Source organism: Podarcis muralis, chromosome 13 (assembly GCF_964188315.1).
Source record: "Podarcis muralis chromosome 13, rPodMur119.hap1.1, whole genome shotgun sequence".
Classification (NCBI taxonomy): domain Eukaryota; kingdom Metazoa; phylum Chordata; class Lepidosauria; order Squamata; family Lacertidae; genus Podarcis; species Podarcis muralis.
The window spans coordinates 54,354,831-54,375,559 of NC_135667.1; the positions used below are offsets into that span (position 1 = coordinate 54,354,831).

The 20,729-nt window shown below is 45.2% G+C and overlaps 1 protein-coding gene across 5 annotated transcripts in view; it reads right to left on the minus strand.

Moving 5' to 3' along the window:
* Positions 1 to 20,729, minus strand: part of GRB10 (growth factor receptor bound protein 10) — a 90,900-nt gene that overhangs the window by 45,784 nt on the left and 24,387 nt on the right. For 3 of the 5 annotated variants that reach the window (XM_028703025.2, XM_028703029.2, XM_028703027.2), the window contains exons 2-3: positions 18,254 to 18,352; positions 1,783 to 1,879 (exon numbers count right to left, since the gene is read on the minus strand). In XM_028703025.2, the coding sequence (XP_028558858.2) occupies positions 1,783 to 1,879; positions 18,254 to 18,304 (148 nt within the window). In that variant the 5' untranslated portion in view covers positions 18,305 to 18,352. Of the gene's footprint in view, positions 1 to 1,782; positions 1,880 to 18,253; positions 18,353 to 20,729 lie in introns of those variants that run through there. The other 2 variants (XM_028703026.2, XM_077917625.1) reach the window with 2 other exon arrangements.

Sequence of the window (20,729 nt, forward strand, 5' to 3'; positions counted from 1 at the left end):
TACTTTGGAAATAAATGCTTACAACAGGTACTGAGTGAGCTTCTGTGTGATGCAGACATGTTAACCAGGATTGAGTGCCGGAAGCTAATAAGAAACGCATCGTCTCTCTCCTCATTGATATGAAACCTCACACGAACCGTCTCAAAATTGAGCTCCACTTCCCAAAACCACTTGTAACAGATTATCCTAAAATCACACTGAATTAGTCCCAAACATTCTGAATTTCTCACAGATCAGCAGATCAGCAGGTTTTCTCCCCTAAAAGGCAGCTACTGTGAGTGAGACAACTATTGATAGACACTCCTGTTTTTGTATTTAAAAAAAAGGGGGTGGGGTAAAGGACCCCTGACAGTTAAGTCCAGTCACGAACGACTCTGGGGTTGTGGTGCTCATCTCGCTTTACTGGCCGAGGGAGCCGACGTTTGTCCGCAGACAGTTTTCCTGGGTCATGTGGCCAGCATGACTAAGCCGCTTCTGGCAAAACCAGAGTAGCGCACGGAAACGCCATTTACCTTCCTGCCAGAGTGGTACCTATTTATCTACTTGCACTTTGACGTGCTTTCGTACTGCTAGATTGGCAGGAGCCGGGACCGAGCAACGGGAGCTCACCCCGTCGCGGGGATTTGAACTGCCGACCTTCTGATCAGCAAGCCCAAGGCTCAGTGGTTTACACCACAGTGGTTTATACCCGCATCCCATCCTGTTCTTGTACCACAACACAAAAGATCCAGGAGAACATGAATTTCAACCATCAGCTTGTGGAGAAATGCTCCGATAAAGCACAGGCTGTAGTCAAAATTCATTCTTAGCTTACTGCTTGCGGTCTGGGGGAGACAAACCATTAGCCTGAGTTTGCATGTAATGCTAAGCCAAACTAGAGCTTAGTTCCCAGTAGCATTGCAGCTGCATGGCCAGGGAAAGAGCAGAGGAGTCACAATTTCCCCTGTGAATACCCACAGGCATTTTCACTTAGCCAGGGTTTATTGTGGGTTGTAATGGGCTGTAAGGGGACACGGGTGGCGCTGTGGGTAAAAGCCTCAGCACCTAGGGCTTGCCGATCGAAAGGTCGGTGGTTCGAATCCCTGCGGCAGGGTGCGCTCCCGTTGCTCGGTCCCAGCGCCTGCTCACCTAGCAGTTCGAAAGCACCCCCGGGTGCAAGTAGATAAATAGGGACCGCTTACTGGCGGGAAGGTAAACGGCGTTCCCGTGTGCGGCTCTGGCTCGCCAGAGCAGCGATGTCACGCTGGCCACGTGACCCGGAAGTGTCTGCGGACAGCGCTGGCCCCCGGCCTATAGAGTGAGATGAGCGCACAACCCTAGAGTCTGTCAAGACTGGCCCGTACGGGCAGGGGTACCTTTACCTCTACCTTTAATGGGCTGTAACGCTTCTCCCATTAGCCATGGTTAGGAGACAGAAGTATTTCCCCAACATGTGAATTCTTGAAGGGTGGGTGGGGGCAGATAATGTATGTATGTGCAAGCCCACATATCATAACATGCCCGCTGACCCCAAACACACACCTCACTTCCCAGCCTTCGCCACATTGCACAGAGCAGGGCTGAAGGAATCTTCTTTGAACATGAGTTTACGCTTAGTATCAGCCACCAACTGCATGAAGATCCCCAGTCTCTTCTCCCTGCTTAGTAGCCAACCTGGAGAAGCGTTTGCTACTTTGCAGATTTGCAGTTTCTCCCAATGAAAATATTGTGCTGTTGTTGAATCTGATTTTTCCCCCTCCCCCGTATGGAGAAACACAGCCAGCTAAACTCTGTTCCTCTTACCTCCTTGATGATTTAATGAGAGGCGGCTTGACTGTTCTTGGAATCCGGGTTCCACTAGATCACGTCGAGCATGTGCTGATGTCTGATCTACACTGTCCTAGCAAAAGGAAAAAAGCAGGAGATCTCGTTCAGAAATGGCATGAACAACCTCTGCCTCTCAGAATATAAAGAGAACTGGTCTCTCATTCAAAATAAAGCAACAGGCAGGGCCATTCCAGGTGTTGTTCAACCCCAACTCCCATCAGCCCTTGTCAGGATGATGAGAGCTGTAGTCCAGCAACACCTGGAGGGCCAAGGGGTCCCCACCCCTGCTGTAGGAGGGTCTGGAAACCAAGCCTGATGAGGAACGGTTGAAGGAGCTGGGAATGTTTAGCCTGGAAAAAAGGAGAATGAGAGGGGATATGAAAGCCATCTTCAAATATCTCAAGGGCTATCGCATAGAAGAGGGAACAAGCTTGTTTTCTACTTGTTTTATTCATAAATTAACAGAAAAGCAAGAGCAAGCCTTGGCTGAATTTCGGTTACAGTTCACACACCCTACAAATCTGTGCAGATCAGCTGCTGTCATCAGGCCTACACTGTGGACCATAAGCTAAAGGGATCTTTCCTAACAACTAACAGTCCCTGGAATCTGTCTGGAATGCCAGGGCCATATCCTGGAAGATATGAGGCAATCAAAGGGGACAAAGGCACTCTGAGCACCACAGTTAAGCTCCAGAAATGAAATGGCTTAGGCATGATGTGTAGTACTTTCCCCAAACATCCTGCTGCCTTAAGTGGAACCCAAATGTGTGTGCCCTCCTGCACTATTCCCTTCATCTTTGTAAATTTTCCTGATCCACAACTAGTGATGTGAGGTAAGAATATTCTCAAGGATGAGAATATTCTCTAGAATATTCTCAGCTAGAAAATTCTCCAGAGAATATTCTCCACAAACTGTAAATTCCAATGAAAGAACCAGTTTTACAACCCACATTTAAAAAATCTAGTAAATAATAAGTCAAGCTGTGATATTGACAGTGTAAGTAATGAATAATGATTTATTTTTTTATCCAGTAACATTACTGGGCATTGTGTCATTCACCATTGGCAGTTCTGAAATGTGAGCTACAAAAAACATTTTTAAAAATGCTATTCATTTAATTTGATGAACATTTGAATTCATATGTATTTCAACTACAGTGGTACCTCAGTTTACGAACTTAATCCGTTCCAGAAGTCCGTTCTTAAACCAAAATCGTTCTTAAACCGAGGTGTGCTTTCTTTGATGAGACCTCCCGCCGCTGGTGCCCTTCCACCGTTCAGATTCCATTCTTAGACCGAGGTAAAATTCTTAAACTGGGACACTATTTTTGTTTTGCGGAGTTTGTAAACCAAATCGTTCTTAAACTGGGCTGTTCTTAGACCGAGGTGCCACTGTACTGAGTTTCCTCATACCAAACCTTAACATGACAATTACTGGTGCCATATTCTCCTATTTTAAATGAAAATTTTCTAATATTCTCATTAATCGAGAATATTCTCCAAAAGATTATTCTCAAGAATTTAACATCACTACCCACAACCATTAGGCATTGCATGTGACCTTTCACAACCTAGGTTAAAATTGAACCTGGCGCACTAAGAAAACAAAACAAAATACCACAGTGAGCTGCTCAATGCAAGCTTAGAAGTGTGCTCAGTTTCATTTGAGTCTGGGTTGGTCACAGGCAACACTAAACCTCCACAGAGAAGCGGGACACTCACTATCCCAGAGGCTCACCCCCTAAATCGAAATTTCAGTTGTACACTGAAATGCACCTTAGTTTTGTCCTCAGAGAATGCAGTTTATTTTGCCTGAGGAGGTTTTGTACTGTGCTCACATATTCACCTACGTATCATTTCACCCTCTATTTATACAAGGTGTTTAAAGACAAATAACAGCAGGTTGCCAATTGCAACAGCAATCTAGGTGGACATAGGAGCAAGGTCAGAAGATTAGAAAGTGTTCTGTGTCGTGCCCAATCCCTGCCAAGGCTGCAAATATTCTGTGCGCAGAGAGACCAGGCTTGCAATATCTCGCCATATATTTATACTTGGGGAAATGAATACTGTCTTCCTTCTAGCAATAAAGATTTTTAGTCAAAACTCAAGCGATGCCTGCATTTGACTTCACTGCTGCAGTGAGTTAAACGCTATTTCAGACCCTACTTTTAAAACATTACCCACTATAAAATAAATTCACATTGCCCATTTGATCCAATTATACAAGGCACCTTCAAGAAAATAACTGACACAAGGGAAACAGGGTAGGCAAAGTAAGGCCCGGGGGCCAGATCCAGCCCAATCACCTTCTCAATTTAGCCTGCGGACAGTCCAGGAACCAGCGTGTTTTTACATGAGTAAAATGTGTTCTTTTATTTAAAATGCATAGGAATTCGTTCATTTCCAACCCCCCCCCCCAAAAAAAATATATAGTCTGGCCCCTCACAAGGTCTGAGGGACAGTGGACTGGCCCCCTGCTGAAAAAGTTTGCTGACCCCTGTTTTAGACCAAGTGACCAGTAGCGGTTTCCAGATATTTCAGCTTTAAGGTGAGGGTTTGTTGCACTACTCTGCAGAGCAGCTTTGCAAAGCCTGGTCCTGATGAGCCCACACTCCTGATGACTTTCCCCTGAAGGGATGCAGCCACCAGCTTAAACCAAAAAATGGCGCCTCACCTCTGGTTTAGATTTTGAAAAATGAAGGCATGTGCTGTGGTCAAAAATATATGTGCTTCTTAGGGCTAGTCATTCTGTTCTTAAAGCGTTTTGTTCTTGCTTCACTTCAGCCTGAACCCAGGGTTAAGATCAGAACTTGTGCATCTTTCCCCAAAAATCTTGCAAGGAAAGGCAGTAACAATCAGTAGCCAAAGCTTGTAGGGAGAGTGTCAGGAAACCAACTGAAGGTCAGAATGAGCTTAGGCTTAGAAGAGATGTTAAAAATAACAAAAAGGTATTCTGAAGCTTTGTTCAGAGCAGGAGGAAGAACTGGGAAATGGTAGCTCCACTGCATCAAGAAATAAGAGGGTGACTTACACCTGGCCTGACACAACCACACATGTGAAAAAGCCTAGGGGATTTACTAAACCACAAGCTAAACATGTTAGCAGCGCGATGCAGCAGCTGAAAAGGGAAAAACTATGGTAGGCTGCATCAAGCGAAGTACAGTGGTCCAGATCGTGATATCACTCTGTACTTCTTCAGACAGAGCTCACTTGGAATACTGTGTCCAGCTCTGAGCACCACCGTTTAGGAAGGATATTGACCAACTAGAATGTGTCCAGGGGAAAAGCAACAAAGATGGTCACCAAGGCTTATGAAAAAAGGCTGAAGGCTGTTTAGTCTGGGGGGAAACACAATTAAGTGGTGAGATTGTGTTGTCAATATTTTGTTGGGAGTTGCCCTGAGTGGCAGGGCTAACCCTGTCAGATGGGCGGCACATAAATAATAAAATTATTATACTTAATATGATAGCAGTACTGTACGCAAATACCTGAAGTGCTGTCACATTGATGGAGTGGTTGTTTATGCTGCTCCAGAGGACAGGACCCTAACCAACAGGTTAAACTTACAAGAAAAGGGATTTAAACTAAACATAAAAGGTAAAGGACCCCTGACAGTTAAGTCCAGTTGCAGACAACTCTGGGGTTGTGGCACTCATCTCGCTTTACGGGCCGAGGGAGCTGGCGTTTGTCCACAGACATTTTTTCCGGGTCATGTGGCCAGCATCACTACGCCACTTCTGGCGAACCAGAGCAGCGCACGGAAACGCCATTTACCTTCCCACCGGAGCGGTACCTGTTTATCTACTTGCACTTTGACGTGCTTTCGATCTGCTAGGTTGGCAGGAGCAGGGACCGAGCAACCGGAGCTCACCCCGTTGTGGGGACTCAAACTGCCGACCTTCTGATCGGCAAGCCCAAGGCTCAGTGGTTTAGACCACAGCGGCACCCGTGTCCCTAATCTAGACATTAGGAAGAGGTTATTGACCCTGCAAACATCTAGGCAGTGGAACAGTGTTCTTGGGGAGGTGGGCTGTCTTTCCTGAGGAACTTTAAAGCAACAATTGGAAGGTCACTTATCAAGAATGCTGTAGCAATGTATCTCCTCTATTGCAAGGGGGCTGGGATAGATGCAGCCTCCAGCTCTTATGATTCTACAACAATACTGCCTGATCTCTAAACCATGGTTATAGAGAGGAAGAGGCTTGTAGACCTACATCCTCCCTTCAGCTTTTGGGTGCAAATTCTTTGCACACATGGTTTCATTTTTCAGTTGGCCGTGAGACTGTGCATTACTTCTGCACCAGTGCCTGCAAACCCTTGTTTGCTCCAAACTGCAAAGCCTGCAGCTTCTGTGGACTGGCAAAAGCCATGCTGGCTAGGAAAAAGACCAGTGCAGAAGCAAAAGACTACCAGGCCCCATAATTAGGCAAAAAGAAGGGGAGAATGTGAGAGAGGGAGGGAGAGAAGGAAAGTACAGGCACAGCCCTCCCAACAGTCTTTATGACTTGCACTGCCACAAAGTGCTAATCTTTAGGAAGGGGGTATTTTTCAAATTCAAAGAAAAAGCTCCTTGAAGGAAAGCAAATAAATATGGATAAAAGATCTAAGCAGACATTGCACACACTGAATAAGTACTTTTACAGTAATTTTCTGTTGTCTTCTGAATCCAAAACTAATCAAAGCTATCCATCTAAAATAAGAACCAAATTAAACGCAAGCTACACATATAGAGGGGAAAGACTGAGAGAGCACGCACCAACAAGGAACAGCAGTTATCATGAACTGGCACCGTTCTCCTCTTGGCAGGCGAGCCCTTCACACTGCCAGTTGCCTGCAAAATTCGCAGGGAGTACTTCATTTTCTACTCCTCTGCAACAGCTCATTTTGTTCTTTTGTTCCCTCCCCCCTCAATTTGGGCTATTGACACACTTGAAACAAAAGGAAATTACTGCAATGCTCTGGAAAGAAATACATTCCAGCACTTCTGCAGAAGCAACGACAATGGCTCTTTTAATACTCCGTGTACACACTGAAACTGCTGCCTTAACTTTCCTCCGAGTTCACGAGGCTCCCGCAATTACCAGTGTGGTTTTGGGGAGAGAGGTTTCCTAGTGTGCTGTTACTAACGTGCCCCTGCGCACACGAAACGAGGGAAAGCTAATCGATTTCAACCCTCCCCAACTTTCCTGACAAAGGCTAGTTAAAGCATTTGTTATGCCATTTGACGTTATCTATACATGGAGCAGGGACGCAGGTGGCGCTGTGGGTTAAAGCCTCAGCACCTAGGACTTGCCGATCGAAAGGTCGGTGGTTCGAATCCCTGCGGCGGGGTGCGCTCCTGTCGTTCGGTCCCAGCGCCTGCCAACCTAGCAGTTCGAAAGCACCTTTGGGTGCAAGTAGATAAATAGGGACCACTTTCTAGCGGGAAGGTAAACGGTGTTCCGAGTGCTGCGCTGGCTTGCCAGAGCAGCGATGTCACGCTGGCCACGTGACCCGGAAGTGTCTGCGGACAGCACTGGCTCCCGGCCTATAGAGTGAGATGAGCGCACAACCCTAGAGTCTGGCAAGACTGGCCCGTACGGGCAGGGGTACCTTTACCTTTACCTTTTTATACATGGAGCAATGCTGCACCGTCGCAGCTATCAAATTCAATGCCTCAAGAAGAAAAATGAGGAAAATTGTGAGATATCACTACCACTTATATATTTACTTAATATATTTATCACCAATAACAATATCTAATGAGGGATGTATCAAGTACGTCAAGTAAGCTTGCAGTACCCAAATGACCCTCCATGAAAATATTCCCAGGGTAAACTATTTGGGAAAGTGGGGCCCTCATTACAGGCACAGGGTCAGCTTGTTCTCTGCCCGTTCGAATTTCAGTAGGCCAGCAATTTACAAAGTGGACAAAATACTTCCAAGTGATCTGAAAAAAAAAGCTGGAGACTGTTGGGACTGCTGTTACAGTGGTACCTCGGGTTAAGTACTTAATTCGTTCTGGAGGTCCGTTCTTAACCTGAAACTGTTCTTAACCTGAAGCACCGCTTTAGCTAATGGGGCCTCCTGCTGTCGCCGTGCCACCGCTGCACAATTTCTGTTCTCATCTTGAAGCAAAGTTCTTAACCCGAGGTACTATTTCTGGGTTAGTGGAGTCTGTAACCTGAAGCATCTGTAACATGAGGCGTCTGTAACCTGAAGCGACCAGGAAAGAGACGTTGGATGAAGATTGGAAGAAAGTTTATAAAGAATTTTTTTTTATTTGGGGAATTAGTGTAAAATTAATGAATATTAGGGAAAATGTTGGAATGAAACTATCTGGCTTTAGTAGAAATGATATAAGGAGTTATGTATAAATAAGTATTAAGTTTTAAGCTTTAAGGTAATTTATGGTAAGACAAGGTTAAATAAATTAAGGCAAATTGAATAACAGAATATGGTGAAAGATGGAAAGGATCTGCTGAGTTAATTAATAGGTTAGACTGTTAAGATAAATTATTCAATAAAAATTGAGAAAGATGGAAAGAATTTGCTGAAATAACTAATTAAACTAGAATACAAAAAGGGAGGTGTGAGGAGGTCAATGAAACAAGCAAATGAAAGATAAAGATATGTAATATGGGATTAGTGTTTTCTTTTTGTTGTTGTATTGTTGTATTGGTTTTTATGTACTTTTTTCTTTTTCTTTTTTGTGCGTGTTTTGTTGAATCTTTGTGATGTTTACTCTTTTTTCTTTTTTGTAATCTTTAAACTTTTAATAAATATTATTTTTTTTTAAAAAAAAATGAAGCGTCTGTAACCCGAGGTACCACTGGACTGGACTGCACAAAATTCGAGGAACAGAAGCAGCTATCCATGGGACAAACACTGAGTATGACTGTTTACACATAAAAGTTGATCCATCTGTCGTTGGTGCAATACCCAGCTCTATTTCTCAGTAACATCTGAATCAGGAGAGGCCGTGCAAGCCCTGGACTGCTGCCTGGACTCAGCGGTAGGATGGACAAGTGCCACTAAACGGACTCTGAATCCTGGCACGACACAGGCATCGTGGGCGGGCGGTTCTTGAGTCAGGATAATTGGTCAACTGCCTGCTTTGGATGGATGGAGCTGTACTCCCTGTGCAGTCTGGGGGTGCCCTTGGATCCATGTCTCTTGCTAGAGGCCCAGGCGACCTCCTTGGCTCCGAGAGCCTTTTACCAGCTTCAGTTGGCAAGGCAGTGATGGCCGTTTCTGGGACACGATAGCCTGAGCACTGTCACCCATGTACGGGCAACCTCCAGGCTCGTTATTGCAATGTGCTCTATGTGGGGCTGCCCCGCAGGCTGCAGCTGGTGCAAAATGTGGTTGCTCAACTGCTCACTAGGGTGGAATACCACCACCATATCATGCCATTGTGGGCAGGAATGCACTGCTTGGCAATTAGTTACCAAGCAAAGTGCAATTAGCTACCAAGCAAAAGTGTGCAGCTTGGGACCAGGATACCTACAAGTGTCAAACATGCCCCCCCCCCCATATAGCTCCTTCCCCTTATATATCAGGAAGGTGCCTTCTCCGTTTTCTTTTCAGCAGCCAATAAACACATTCTTCTTTCAGCAAGCTCCGATTCCCGGTTGGTATCTGTACTGGATTTGAATTGATTTTATAAATTTGCTGCTGTTGTTTTAAAAGCATATACGCATATAATTGGTTGTTTTTTAATTAAACATGTGTTACATATATTATGAATAATAACAATTTTTAATAATAATATTAACATACAAGCACACACATTTCTGTGTCCAAACCGTGTGGTAAAGGTAAAGGTACCCCTGCCCGTACGGGCCAGTCGTGCCCGACTCTAGGGTTGTGCGCCCATCTCACTTAAGAGGCCGGGAGCCAGGGCTGTCCGAAGACACTTCCGGGTCACGTGGCCAGCGTGACGAAGCCACATCTGGCGAGCCAGCGCAGCACACGGAACGCCGTTTACCTTCCCGCTATAAAGCGGTACCTATTTATCTACTTGCACTTAGGGGTGCTTTCGAACTGCTAGGTGGGCAGGAGCTGGGACCGAAAGACGGGAGCTCACCCCGCCGCGGGGATTCGAACCGCCGACCATGTGATCGGCAAGCCCTAGGCACTGAGGTTTTACCCACAGCGCCACCTGCGTCCCAAAACCATGTGGTAGTTTAGTACAAATCACAAAGCCAAATTGTCACTGTTAGGTGTGCACACTGATCTGTAAGATTTCTGCCTTAAAGGGACACAAAGAGAACCCTAGCTGACAATGCAGCTCAGCTGCAGCAGCAAAGCATCAAGGGACAAGGAAGCTAAGGCCAGGGAGCCCCCCTGACTCGCCCCACAGTAACTTAAGATCCATGGGCCATACAAACTCAATGAATAAAAACAGATAGAAAACCAGTAAGACTGTGGCTGCCATCCAACATACTGACTACATAGGTCATCTGTAATGGACTTTTGTGTCCATAGTTATCTTTGCAAGGGAAGAGGTTGGCAGAGAAAACCCAAAAAACCATGGTTGGAGTCCGTGACCAGAAGGAGGAGGAGTACCCGGAGGAATGGATGAAATTTGAAGACTATTTAGTTAAATATGCTAAGATAGTTTAATTGGAAAAGCTTGCAAATTCCAGATAGGCTTAATATTTAATTTTGTGTTTTTAGAGAATAATATGTTTAAAGTCAAAATGAAAACAAAGTAAGAGGTTAAGTGATTAAGTTAATTTTATGAGAAAATAGGTTTTGGAAAACTGTTACAATGATATACACGGAAATGCAGCCAGGGGGGTTTGAGGAAGTCACTTAACAATGTTACTAAGATTGGATCAAGTACAGTTAAGATGTATGTATGTTTATTTGTTTAAAATTTTGGAAAACCAATAAAAAAAAATGGGGGGGGGAGCAACATGGTTGGGCATCCATGCCCATGCCCCCTAGCAGCTCTGCCAGGTCCAGAAACCATCCATCAACACTGCTATCAGCTGAGTTGAACTCCGCTTGTTCTCCCCATGGAGAACTCAGCAGCACAGCTGACCCCAGGTTCTTGAGGGTGCCCTGGCAGCGGCTGCACCTCCCCATATGGCATTCGGTATGGGGGCAAGTGGGTTTCAGGGAAACTGCCTCATGGGCCACACTGAGACTACACCACACCAAATTAGGGCCATGGGATGGAGGTTCCCATCCCATTCTGGTTGCCACACCTCAAAAAGGATACTGGAGAGCCAAAAAGGTGAAAAACAGAACCACTAAAATGATTGAGGGCTGGAGGAAATCTCCTATCAGGAAAGGTTCCCAACGGCAGGTCTTGCATAGGGCTGTCACACATCTGGAATTTCCTAAATGTAGCTGGAATATGGCCGTTGGATACAGTGTCCAGGCGGAAATTTCTGAGGTGTCCGGGTTGTATGGCAACCCATGTCGGAAGTCTGTATTTTGGCAAATTTTCTTAAAAATAGCTCAAAAACTTAATTTAATTTGACAGCGCCTATATGATATCGAGCAACAGAATAATTTGGACACAATATGGAAATTTTGTCCATGGTATGATTCTTTTCTGCCTAGTCATTTTGATATGTTGGCACCCTATTTGCAAAGTTTAAGAATTCCAAAATACAGACATGCTTTCACTTACGCAAGATTAAATATACTGCCTTCAGCTGTACTTGAGGGTCGATTTCAAAAAATTCCGCTGGGAAAACGGTTATGTCCATGTGGAGATGGCAGTACTGAATCAGGAGCTCATGTGCTTCTGGCTTGCTCTCTTTATAAAGATTTAAGGCGTGAGGTTATTGTCCCTCTATTATTGTCTGTGCCGGGTTGCTCAACCAATGCCACTGTGTCCTTCTTCTAGCAGAAGAAGAAAATCAGGTGACTGCAAAGATTTTAGCAGGGGCACTTAGAAGAAGATTTATTATTTGATGATTGATGTAAACCTCCAGAATGTATTTTGCATAGTTAAGTTTTTACCCCTATCTTCGGTACATTTTATTTTATTGCTATGGCTAATGCAAATAAAAGCTCAAAAACTTCATTTTTTGAGATTTTGCAAAAAAAAAAAAAAAAAAAAAAGTTCAGCAACTGCCCCCCCCCCCCAAACACACACACACCTTTCTCACTTTTTGAAATATGGCAACTGGTATTCTGGGTTCATGTCTACACAGAGACTACATTTGACTTAGAAGCTGAAGTCTCTCTCTTTCACTTTGTAACTTCGCCTCCCTCTTCCACCAAATTATGTGTTATTCACATCAAGGCGTATCTTCTAGCTCCCTGGTCTTCAGCTGGTGAGCTGTGGCCTGATCCAAGGTGCGTCACAACAGCAGCACGGGGTCCCCAAACGCAGGCTTGGGTTCAAAGGGGTTCCTAGGTCTGGAAAGACTGAATATGTTTGTTCCAGCTTGCAGGAAACAAGAGATAATTTAATGCCTTTACTTCTGGCGCTTACGTGAGCAGAGGGGTGGGATGGAGAGGGAGGGAGGAGCAGAGGAACTGAACTCTGAACTTCCCCTCAAGCTTCTTTTAGTCACTTCATGATGAATCCCTATACTGGAATAAGAGTCGCTGATTAAATCACTATGTTATAACGTTCATTTCCTCCTTAATTGAATAAAGAGTTCAAGTGACTGTGCTCGATTACTGCTGCGACTCCCAATTGCATAAGAATAGGAATGCACACGCCGTAAGTCATCCCTGTTTTCTGAGAAATTCTGGAACTCCAATCTGAACTTCCAGGAACACGAGCGAAGTGCTGCCAATTCTCACTGCTGCATTATTTTCTAAACCAAAGAGACAGAGTTTTGGAAAGACCTCCTGAACACGGCAAAGAGGAGAGGGTGGCGGCGGTTTTTGTTTTTTGTTTAATCCCCACAAGATTAGAGATAGTTTCCAAGGGAATGAGTTTGAACAGCAAATGGATTAAAGGAAAGTTCCTGGATCAGGAAGCACAGCTTTTATGAGGAGGAACATAAACGGCACACAGAACTTAGCAAGGAACTTAGAACCAGGATCAACCTCCTAAACACAACTTATAGCTCCTAACTGGAGGGCCAAACTAAATGAAATACTTGTCACATAGTTTTTCCCTTGCATAGCTGAGTTTTTGTGCTTTTTAAAAACGAATAAATAAATAGCCAGCGTGCTATTTATTTAGAGCCAGATCAGGACTGCAGCAAAGAAGGGTTTAACCCCTCTGGTTCTCCTGCCTGCCCCCCACCCCGCCATTCCCAATGCTTTGTTCCTTTACATGTACCAAGCATGGGAGGGTGGGGAGGAGAATCTGTCTCGGACAATGGAGGCAGGAATCTCTTGCACCACACAAATGTGCTCCTAACCCCGCAGGAGCCTATTTCTCGTTTTAGGCCAGGTTTGGCCCTAAATCCCTCACCTAAATGCAAGACAATCAAAACTTTTACAAGTTGTATATGACAAAACAAGCTCCACAATCAAAATGTGCAGAGAAAGAAAAAAGATCCACCAATCTCAGAAGGGAAATCTATGTTAGGGACAGTGTTGTTGTTTTTTTCTGGGAGTACTCAAGGATATGATTTTCTAGAAGGAAAGCACTGGTTAGGAACCAGAGCCCAAGTCCCACTGAGAGGAGGAGGAGGAGGATCAAGAATGGTTGCTAATTTCCTAGGGCAAGCGAGATGCAGACCTCCTGAGAAGAACTGCAAGAAAAAAAATTAAACTTTCTCAAAAATCTCAAAGCCACACTTCCTCTGGTTGTCTCCCACATATGCTTCTGCCTGAACTCACAAGTGCTACTCTTTGCATTGCTTTGCTAAAATTGCAACTGTGATCTACTTTACAGGGTGGTTGTTGTGAGGACAAACACACTTTGGAAATTTAAAATACTATTACAAAATGTAGGATAGCGCAGGGAATGATTCCATGTCAGAACTTGCATGTGCAGGGTCTGGTTGTGTACGTTATTTTTTTGCTTCATTTTTAGGTTTCCCTCCACCCTGTGGCTTCAAACGTGCCCTCTCCCTATTCAAAATCAGGGCAGGCAGGCTGCAGAAAAACAATAATAAAGATCGTATGTCCATCAGTATGGCATTTATCTCTCTCTTTTCTCCTCAAAAGAACTCAAGGGAGCACTCCTGGTTCTCATTTTCCCCGTGTTCTCCTCACAACAGGCCCATGAGAGAGGTTAGCCTAAGGCAAGCATAGGCAACCTCGGCCCTCCAGATGTTTTGAGACTACAATTCCCATCATCCCTGACCACTGGTCCTTTTAGCTAGGAATCATGGGAGTTGTAGTCCCAAAACATTTGGAGGGCCGAGGTTGCCTATGCCTGGCCTAAGGGATGGTGACCAGGCCAAGGCCACACAGCGGCCAAATGGACATTTCAGATCCTGCTCTCCAGCTCCTCATCGACTTAGTATTCCACATTCTAGAAAAAAGGCGTAGAATTGCATTAAGTGGGGAGTGGGATATTAATATTTCCCCATTATTCTGAAAGTACCTGGGAGCCCTTGTTCGAAGGCCTGTGTGGCACTTTTCAAGAGAAATGAATTCAGGCTGGAGTCCTGTAAACACTCCCCAGGGAGCATTCCTCATGCAAACCAGTGGGACTCACTCTGTGCAATGTGCAGCTATTGTGGCAGGAATCCACCGCCAGTCCCTATAAGCAGCGCCTGTTATTAGTATAGCTTCTGCAACCTTAAATGGTTAGGACAGCAGGTTTAATGTGACTTATTTACAAGTAACTGCACACAGGACAGGATTTCTTGCAACGTTGGTCCTAACGAGAAGATAATCCGACTAAAGTGACATTTGTTTTAGTGGTTCGCCATAATAACTGCAGCAACTGCTCACTTTGTGATGTCTATTATACCAAATGATTGCTAGAAAAGGGCTGAACGTCTTCTCTCACCTCATTCCTACCTCTGAGCAGGTATGCCTGAGCCATTTATCCTCCAATGTGAATGAGCAAAGAGACTCCAGCTACAAAAGCTGAGACCAGCGACCATCTTGCCTGGGAGTCCTGAAACACCTGCTCCCTGCCCTAAAGGTATTTTTTCACCTGACCTGGCAGGGCGGGGCCTGGACTGACTCCAGCTACAAAAGCTGAGGCCGTTGAAAAGCCTCTTTTTGTTCCTGTTTTTAAATCTTATGATGAATTATGTGGAAATTGTGTGATTTGGTCATGCACTTTTTGATGTGCTTTATTTATTGTTTACAACTACTTTTCTTATGTTTGCAAGTATGTAAATCATCTCATATTGCAAGCCGCCTTGCGCATGCTTTGAACTATGGAAAGGTGGCATTCAAATCACATGACGATGACAATGATTACTTTTACTGTGTAGATTCTAGAGAACATTCCTCACTTGCAACCTTTCTTTATCATACTGTAGGACTGCTGCAGCAACACTTCTGAACAGAGAACATCTTGCCTGATTATTAGCAATTGTGCCCAAGTTGTACTTATGAGCAAATGAGCACACAGACTGGCATATTGCAAACGTGATGATGTTTCTGACATCACATAAGAGGGATACAGTAGAACCCCACCAGTAAAACCATTTTCTCCATGCTGCTCATGTGGGACAAGGTCAGAATTAAAGAAATAGGAGTGGACATGCAAGAACCAGCAAGGAAGACATGGCTATGTGGGTGCTCTACAAAAGACACATTGTTCTGTTTCCCATGCTTGCTGAATCGGGGACCTGAAGCATCTCACCAAGACAGGCGCACGAGACACCCAGGACTCACAAGAACTGCTGCTCTCAGCTATCAACAATGAACCAACTCAGAGCCTCAAGTTCCTTCCAAGCACATCCAGGAAGTACAGAACAGGTACATATTTTTGAAGATCACTGACTGTGTATGATTCTATAGAATGAGCGTACAGTCGTACCTTGGAAGATGAACAGAATCCATTCCAGAAGTCTGTTCAACTTCTAAAACGTTCGAAAACCAAATCACGGCTTCTGATTGGCTGCAGGAAGCTCATGGGACATTCAGGTTCCAAAAGAACGTCTGCAAACTGGAACAATCATTTCCAGGTTTGCAGCGTTCAGGAACCAAAACATCTGAGTTCCAGGGCATTCGGGATCCAAGATACGACTGTATTGTGATCCTGAGAAAACAGAAGATTCAGCAAATTCAGACGTGTTCAGAGGTCTCATTAAGTCTGATTGTGTTTGTTTATGACTCTGCCATGAAACTTCACTTGCAGAGTGTGGCACGATTTACAGGGGGGTTGGGAGCCCTCTTCCATTGTCCCAAGGCAGACAGATGCCACCCAACCAACCAACCTTGTCCGGATTACTGGTAAGAAAGACTTCTCTTTCCAGGCGGAAGTATGTTCAAGAAAACAGCGTTTATAAGTTCCAGTTGCAGCCTGGGGATTAATTAGCATGTGCAACACAGAACTCAAAAGCACTTTTTGATGGGCAGATCCTTCTTGTCTTTGGTAAACACACATAACCATGCATGATTAGTGTTTGGGTACCTAAGATACCACACACAGGGCAACTCAAATCTCTCAGCATCTGAGTAACATTCATCTCACCCCTGAAAGGTGACACGAGTGCTGCAAATTGAAGGATGCCTAATACTTGTCCCACGTCTAAAGGAAGTTGCTATAACTACTGATCAGCCGACTAGTGGTTAGAGCAACCTTGTCTGAAGATGCGCTTTCAGTGCCAATCAGCTGACAGGCACTGGGAGCGCACCTTCCATTTTGTTTACCTGGTTACAAAATGGACTCCTCAAAGTCCATTTTGAGGAAATGGTTTGAATTTTATCCATCCTTCAAAACAGAAAGCAGGACTAGGGAGTTCCTGATCCCTGCTTGCCAGCACTGATGGGAAGCCCTGCTTGCACAGAAACAAGTGGCAACTTTTAAGCCCCTGCTTGTTCCTTTGCAGCCATGTCCCTGGCTACCACAAACTGCAAATCACATATTACATCAGGTGTGGTTGGCAGGGAGCTGCCTCATAGGCTGGGCCTAAACAGACCTGCAAGTTCCTCATCACTGCTTTACAGTCTATGTTTCAGTTGCTTTCGTGGTTAGCAAGAAGCATAACATTTGTATCTGGTTGAGATTACTATCATTTCTCCATAACCTTTTTTCAACTTCCTCCCCAGCATGAAACATCGGTCTTGCGCCAGCCTCCTCATGGCTTCCGTGGAGATTGAGGTAGCCTCTCCTACATGGTAGTCCTTTGTTGGTTTTGATACAACTAGCAGGAGCCACCAACCCATATTGCTGTTGCAGGAATACCCCTTTGGTAGCACTGCTCTTTGCCTCTGATCTGGGTGTCCCAAAATTGGTTCACTATTTACAGAGCTGTGATGATTTCCCCTGAAAATAGCCTAAACCATAATATGTCATAATAAAGCACCTTGAGAAGGACCTTCAAAGTAAATTTTGAGGGCTTCAGTCACCCTCGCTTTCTGAGTCATCCTATGTACAACAGATCTGGAATGGCTGCTTGCTTTTAAAACACCAAGACCAGCCACTCATTTTCCAAAGCAGTCTTTGAATACTTACTGGCCTAGTAGTACAGGTTAGCCATCAGGGCACAAAAAGCAGCTAATGTTAGCCCATAAAGCCAGGCACAGTCCTCCTGCCACGCATGGTGGCCCACCAGGGAAACCAAAGATATTCTTCTGCTGCCTAGCGGAGCCACAATGCACAGCTCACAACTTGTGCAGGTCTGAAACATAATACACTTTGCCCAGTAAAAATATTAGCTGACGAATAGTAAATCCAGCCTTCCAGAGGCCTTGTGTAACCTTACCAGAGCCCGGTAAGAAAGATGGAGGGCTTAAAAACTTTCAGTGTCAAGAAAACTCGGAACAGAAAGAGCCATCCGCCATGCCCCTCTTGAGATCTTGGACAGCCCCTTCTGATTGTCCCATCCCCTGGCTCTCCATCTATTTATTTATTCGCCCACCACCCATGCAAAGCTGCAATCACGTAAATAAATCCTGCGTAAGTTGTGGGTCTACCATAGTGCGAAACTATGGTTTCCCAATCTGTACATGAGTCAGTGCATGCCTCGGGTTCCAATGCTACCTCCCCTCCACCTCCTTTGAATGCCAGGAGGATGAGTTTGGAGGCTCGCGCTCCCCATTTTAAACAAATTGCAGTTCCGTGTCAAGGTCCAAACGCAGAGAAGTATGGTTTGTTTAAGCTCTAGTTTGGCAGCTGGTTTTGGATCCTGGTTTGCAGTCTGCTTAAAATTGGAAGGGACTTCTTCCGATCTCCTCTGGCATGCAAATGAGGCTGAGAGTGAGAGCGCATGAGCACATGAGCCCAAGGCTCACAATGAATCGCTGATATAGCAGGAAAGCCTGGATTCCCTTTAAATCTGATCCAGGCCGCTGACGTAATTAAGGCTAACTAGTGAGTTACTCAGCTCAGTAAACAGACTTTACTCCACCACCACAGCTGGATTCCATGCATTTTAAATATATTTAAGTTATAACTTACTATTCGGTAAGGATGGTGCAAAAAGGAGTCTGGACAGCCAGCTAAAGCCATTTGTGCCTTCAGAATATCTTCCAAATTACATCTACTGCTTTGCGGCACCTGCAGTGTAAAAACAAGATGGTGAGAAAACTGTGCTGGAGGCGTTGACAAATTGTTAAGATGGCAAACAACTTGGAGATGGAGGGACAGAGAGGGGAAGAGAAAAGCCTGTGCCCTTCTGCCAATCACAGTATGGAAGTACAGTGGTGCTTCGCAAGACGAAATTAATTCATTCCGCGAGTTTTGTCGTCTTGTGATTTTTTTCGTCTTGCGAAGCACGGTTTCGGGAAAGTTTTGGAAAAGCTTCAAAAATCACCAAAGTCTTTAAAAACCTCAAAAAAGGCTATGAGTTGCTCCTCGAAGTCAAGTCGCAACTGTATTAACGGTGTTAAGAAAAAGGAAACAAACCGTCTCGCGCAGCAAGCCCATAGGGAAAATCGTCTTGTGAAGCAGCTCAAAAAACAAAAAACATTAGAGGAAGAGACGAAATGCCATCTTCAGTGCCAGCCCCTGGGTCACATATGTGTATTCCCACCAAAACAATAAGAATATGCGAAGAACGTCCTTTCATAGGCCACCTGAATGTGCAGTTTCAGAAGAAAATGTTCTAGAAGGCAGCATGTGCCTCTGAAATATTTTACTTGCAACCCATTCTTCTGGTTAAGCTGACACAGTTAAAAGGGGAGCTGATGCCTTCATCTCAAGGTCTAGACAAGAGGCCTGTAGCCTCTGACAACAAATAACTGAGAGAACTACCGTTTTCCGGGGACCTCTCCTCCAGCACAGCCTGTTCCTAAGCCCCCATCTCCTCACAAACTCAGATGAAGCAAGGAACAGTCAAAGGAGACAGAGCCATAACTCAGTGGCACAGCAAAGGATTTGCATTCAGAATGTGCCAGCTACAATTCTTTCGCATCTCCAGTCAAAGGATCTTAGGCAACGGGGCTGCAGAAAATGGCCATGCCTTCAAGGCCCGCAGCTCAGTGTTAGGCTATCTGCTTTTTGCATGCAGAAGGGCAAAAGCTAAAGCCCCAGGATCTCCAGGCAGGACTAGCAGGAGATCCCTGACTGAAACCCCGGAGAACCTCTGCCAGTCAATTCCCATCATCCCTGACCACTGGTCCTGCTAGCTAGGGATCATGGGAGTTGTAGTCCCAAAACATCTGGAGGGCCAAGTTTGCCTGTGCCTGCATTAAGCCCACAAGTTACGCTCATGTTTTCTTACACAACCTTAAGCAGGCAGCTGAAAAATAAATAAATACATTTGAAAAACATGGGAAAGGTCAAAATAAGCGGTAGTAACATGTCAGGAAGAGGCAGGAGAGCACATGACTTAAGTGCATCATGCCAGGCCTTTCTACAATGCAGGCACAGGACAGACTGCTGCTAACAATTCTTTTCTTCTTCCAAGGTGCAGGATCACAGTTGGACAGGGTCCTCTGGTGCAAAAATGCTCAGAGCAACTGGTCCCTTCAGATAGGATCTGGCAAGAGGAATCCTTGGGAAGCAGCTGTGCCATGTGACAACCATCTACTCTCCAAACATCTATCTATTTGAAGACACAACTGAACTGGGGCTTGCAAGGTTCAGGGTTGCATGACCCAAGGTAGTGTCACCAGCAAGACCCTCCTGACACTGATCCATCAGTGCCCCTTGGTTCCAAGTCAGATCCAGGGACAGGAGCTGGAAGCCACTGACATCGTCGGTCAGAGACCACTTTCTCTGGCAGAGGCTACAGATCTAGTGGATGAACGCTTCAGCTTCCAGAGGGGAATATGCATGGGGAAATGAACATTAACGCCTCATACAGCTTTCTAAAATTACAGAAATCAGGCAACGATTAACCCAAGTTCAAACAGAACCTAGTCTATTCCTTCAGTAACCCTTTTCATTGTTCTATCACACGCTTCCTGGTCCAAGTCCACCATTCGGTCACAAGGCGAGGCCTTGGCTCTAACCGCCGGTTCGCAATGACCACGGGAAAGTCAAGGCGCGTCCGCCCGTGCTCCCTTTCTGCCCAACCTCTTGCAGCTCTGGCCTCTTCCATTTCTTTAAACGAAATGGAAATGACTAACCTATGAGATCATACTGAGCTCCTCCAAGGAAAAGCCGGGAGACAGACATAATAAAGAAATAAAAATGCACACCAAAAGATAATGCGAGTACATTCCAATAGAACACGATGCTATGCCCACATTGTGTAATTGCAAGAATTTATGGTCATAGGGCAACCTTCTCAGAGGAAGTGCCAGGAAATTAGCAAGACAGGAAGCAGCCTCACAGAGTCAGGCCATTGGTCCAGCTTGGTACTGTCTGCTCAGGCAGGTAATGGTTCTCCAGGGTTCCAGGCACTGCCAGGAGAGGCCACCAGGGATTGAACCCGCGACTTTCAGCTCCCAAGCCATGGTGGCCCTTCCCCATATTTAAGGTTCCCAAT